This window comes from Fukomys damarensis, unplaced genomic scaffold (genome assembly GCF_012274545.1).
Source record: "Fukomys damarensis isolate Sample0158 unplaced genomic scaffold, DMR_v1.0_HiC HiC_scaffold_20, whole genome shotgun sequence".
Lineage (NCBI taxonomy): Eukaryota > Metazoa > Chordata > Mammalia > Rodentia > Bathyergidae > Fukomys > Fukomys damarensis.
The window spans coordinates 30,490,129-30,494,269 of NW_022900932.1; the positions used below are offsets into that span (position 1 = coordinate 30,490,129).

Below are 4,141 nucleotides of genomic sequence, written 5' to 3' on the forward strand. Positions count from 1 at the left end.
CCACCCTAAGTGAAGAACCAAGATTGTAGTATTTTGGATTTTGTATGGCGACATGCTTTAAAGACATGTCCATGCCAGTTTCACAGGCTACTTAAAACTACAGTACAGGGCCAGGATTTAGCTCAGCTGTTCTGCTGCCTTTCTCGCAAGTGCAAGGACCTGAGTTCTATCCTTGGTACCAAAAACAAACAAACAAACAAAAAAACCAAAAAACTACAGTACATAATTTTAGTATCAAGTTTTACCTATTTAACACATTGTTATTTAAAAAAATATCTGTGATTGGGGCCTGGGGTGTAGGTCAGTGGTGAAGTGTTTGCCTAACATGTTAGAGGCTCTGGGGTTAATCCCCAGCACTGCATGAACAAACAGAACAGGAAGCAATCAGTAGCCAGATATAATTTAGGGATACTGCTCTCTGGTTGGATTCTTGTGCCACCCACTGTAACTGGATTTTAGCAGATGGAATCTTGTGATTACTAGTGAGAATTTAAGTGTACTAAAAGAAATTTTTACCTGCTCTATCAATTTCAAATTGTTTGCCCAAATTGTCTATTTTGTCATTTTCCCTTCTCCTCTAGAAAATTTAAAGCCTAACTAAAATATTAATGTTTCCTGTTTTAATGCTTTTATTACATCTAATTATTTTTAGTATTACTTTCCTTTTTTGGAATCAGTAATGAATGTATAGCTTCTGCAGAATGTTTGAAGAATATTATATAAATACTTTTTACATTTTAACTTTTAAGAAAAAGGACTATATCTCTTAAAACAACATGCAATATTTAAAAATTTCCAAAGTAGCTTCTTTACAAGTCACATGGTTGATTATCCAGAGTGGGAAATAAAACATTTTCTCATGCCTCTGATCAAATCTTGTGCCTACCATTTCTGTCACGGAGGTGTGGCTTTGCAATCAAGGGACTGAACATGGGTGCTCTCTTTCCATGTCCTCAGTTTGGAGTGCTGGTTGCTCCTCGGGCCAGCATTTTGGAATATTACATTTAAAGACACTCTTCATGATCACTTTGAATCTATGATCACTGTGATCTAAATTCCTACTATTGGTTCTTTAATGGATCAATAGTGAATATCCATGAAGATGAACACAAAGGAAGTTGTTGTCCCTTTATTACTGACCTGGATGATTTATAATTACATAGAATACATTCACAGTTCATTTTGACTGAAAACTGTGAAAACATGGAAACCACATTTTTTTTAGTGTCATTACCACTGCGCCAAGAAGAAAATCAAGGTCATAACAGGATTTTCCTAGATTGTATCAAGATATTAATGTAGCTTAATCATACCTCTTTATCATCTAGATTAATTTAAGTGATTAACTTAAGGGAATAATTTTTCTTTGAAATTTATAAGTATGATCTGCATATACATGATTTTGAGAATTTAATATGCTAACTTCAACATACAACTATATTCTAATACCATCATTTTAAAAGTAAAGCAATGGATTCTTAAAAGACTAAAATAATCCACAAGCCATGAAGTTGGTTGTTCCTTTTGCTTTTTCTTTTTTTCTGCTTAAACAAATGTGCACCACAATGTTTCAACAAGTAAGGCAAATACCATAAACACAAAAGCTGAAGTTTGCAATATACCACATCTAGAATTCGGGGGAGGTGAATTAGACAGAAGTGGTAGCCATTCTAATTAAATAATCAGGTAACATCACAGCCACAGAGAGTTGATATGTATCATCAGAAGTGTCCATTTAAGTTTCTCTTTTCTTGATGATCAGAGGTCCCACGTTGTCTCCAGTCTCTTCGTTGTGTTTTGTGTGAGATCCATCACAGAGTGGGAACTAGGAAGAGAAGGTGAAATGTTTAATACGCAAAGGAATATTATGCTTGGCAGAGTGAGAAGTGATGCATAATTTACATGTATCATAATTCAGAAGATTTTCCTTGGCTACCTTACATAGGCTTTCTAAAAAAAAAAATAGGAAGAAATCCATTTGAGGATAATATAGTACTTCACATTTATTGTTGTATTTGATGATGGATGTTGAAAACCTTTTCCATGTCTGTCTACTAATTGTTTTTCTAGTGAACTATGTCCATTGCATATGTATTTGTAAACTTTTCGGGGGTGCTGGGAACTGAACCCAGAGTTTCATGTCCCTGAGCTTTATCCACCTTATTTTTGTGTTTTTTGGGTTTTTTTTTTTTTTTTTTGGTACTGGGGATTGAACTCAGGACCTTGCACTTGCAAGGCAGGCATGGCACCACTGAGCTAAATTCCCGGCCCTTCACAAGGCTATTTATTAAGATTTTTAAATTCATTTAAAATAATTTGTGTATGATTCCTATGTTGATTATCTTTGCAGCAATCTTTTTATATTCTTATTTTTAATATGCTTAATTTCACTACTTTTTTATAAGTATACTAATATTTTCCTTTTTAATATGGTTCATAATATGGTCTTTTTGTTTTAGAAATGTGATTAATATATATTTCTGATTTTCACTCCTTTTCATAATTTCACATTTTATGTGTAAGTGATATTTTGGAGTCCAGTGGGAAGGAAGGAAAACTAAATTTCTAACAATGTTTCCAGTGTGTTTCAACGTAGTTGAAATCTTGTAAGATATTCTGGTTTAGTTTCATTCTGCTTAAAAAAACATAACATACATTTTTAAAGAAGTCATCCTGTAAAAACACTAGTTTAATCTAGTTTTTCAAGCTGACTATGGATACTTTTAACTTTGATACCTACTACCATAGCATTCTGTAAAGTATACTTTGCAAAATGTTAGAAGATTCTTCCTATTGTATCACCATTACAGCCTGCTGCTTTTCAATTTGTTGTACCTTTATGCATAATTTTATCAAAATAAATTCTTCATATACAAGTGCTTATTTACAGGTTGTGATGACATTAAGCAGTCTACTGCAGAGGGATAATTGTGTTTAAAATGGGCTGTTTTTTCTTCATTAGTTTTTGCTGTCTCTACTGAATTTGACCTATTTATTTTTTCAGACAAGCTTGAGAATTTTTTGTCCCACCTTATTTCTCTTGTAGTTTTCATCTTCAAGTCCCAGGTATATTATGCTAAGATAGTTTCTGTTCTTATTTTATATTTCTTGTGATTATAATTAGGTATATTTTCTTTCATATCTGAATATTCATTCTATCTAGATATCCTTGGTTTTTACAAATATGTCCCCCTTATTGTTAAACTGTAAATGCAAGAATTCAGTAATTTTTCAGATAATGCCTTAGTGTTTTACACTTAGGAGGTCCAATTCCTAGTAAATGCTTCATTTCTCTCCTTCTGTATTTACACATTTTATTTCTATATAATCTCAGGCAATGAGAGCTAGCAACTTTGTACTCTTTTTGATGTTTTCAATGCACCTACATATATAGTTTCAGTTTGGTTCAAGGTAAACCATAGCCTTGAAAGAACCTATTTAGAAAAATAAAGTAATGGAATATTGCACTTTAGGTTAATAATCACCTCATTGAAGTGAAGGACTATAATTTTAGATAACATCAATTTTGAGAATCTATACATCATCTTAAGCTATGATATTCAAAACTCTATCCTAAGGTTAAAATAGTACTCACATTAAAATCCTATCTTAGTAAGATGAGATCCCAGTTGTTGATTCTTTCTGCTAGTTCCCGTGCTACTGAGGATTTGTTCATAAAGTCTTTTCCTATACCAATGTCTTCCAGAGTTCTGCCTAACTTACCTTCCAGCAAGTTTAATGTTTCTGTTTTAATATTTAGATCTTTAATCCATTTGGATTTTAATTTAGTGCATGGCGAAAGATAAGGGTCTAATTTTAATCTGTGGCAGGTTGATATCCAGTTTTTCCAACACCATTTATTAAAGAGGCTATCTTTCCTCCACTGAGGATGGTGAGCTCCTTTGTCAAAGATGAGGTAGCTGAGTACATCTGCATTTGTTTTTGTGTCTTCCAGTCTGTTCCACTGATCCTCAGGCCTATTTCTTTGCCAGTACCATGCTGTTTTTATCACAGTGGCTTTGTAGTATAGTTTCAAATTGGGAATTGTTACACCTGGTGTAACAATTGTACACCTGGTTGCCTATAATGGCTTTTGCTATTCTAGGTCTCTTGTGGTTCCAAATGAATTTTTGGATTCTAG

General features: G+C 33.2%; 1 protein-coding gene across 1 annotated transcript in view; it reads right to left on the reverse strand.

Annotated features, from left to right (window-relative positions):
- Nucleotides 1-430: 430 nt before the first annotated feature.
- Nucleotides 431-4,141, reverse strand: part of Cisd1 (CDGSH iron sulfur domain 1) — a 22,769-nt gene continuing 19,058 nt past the window's right edge. The window contains exon 3 of the mRNA XM_010603297.3: nucleotides 431-1,825. Coding sequence (XP_010601599.1) covers nucleotides 1,736-1,825 — 90 coding nt within the window. The 3' untranslated portion in view covers nucleotides 431-1,735. The remainder of the gene's footprint in view (nucleotides 1,826-4,141) is intronic.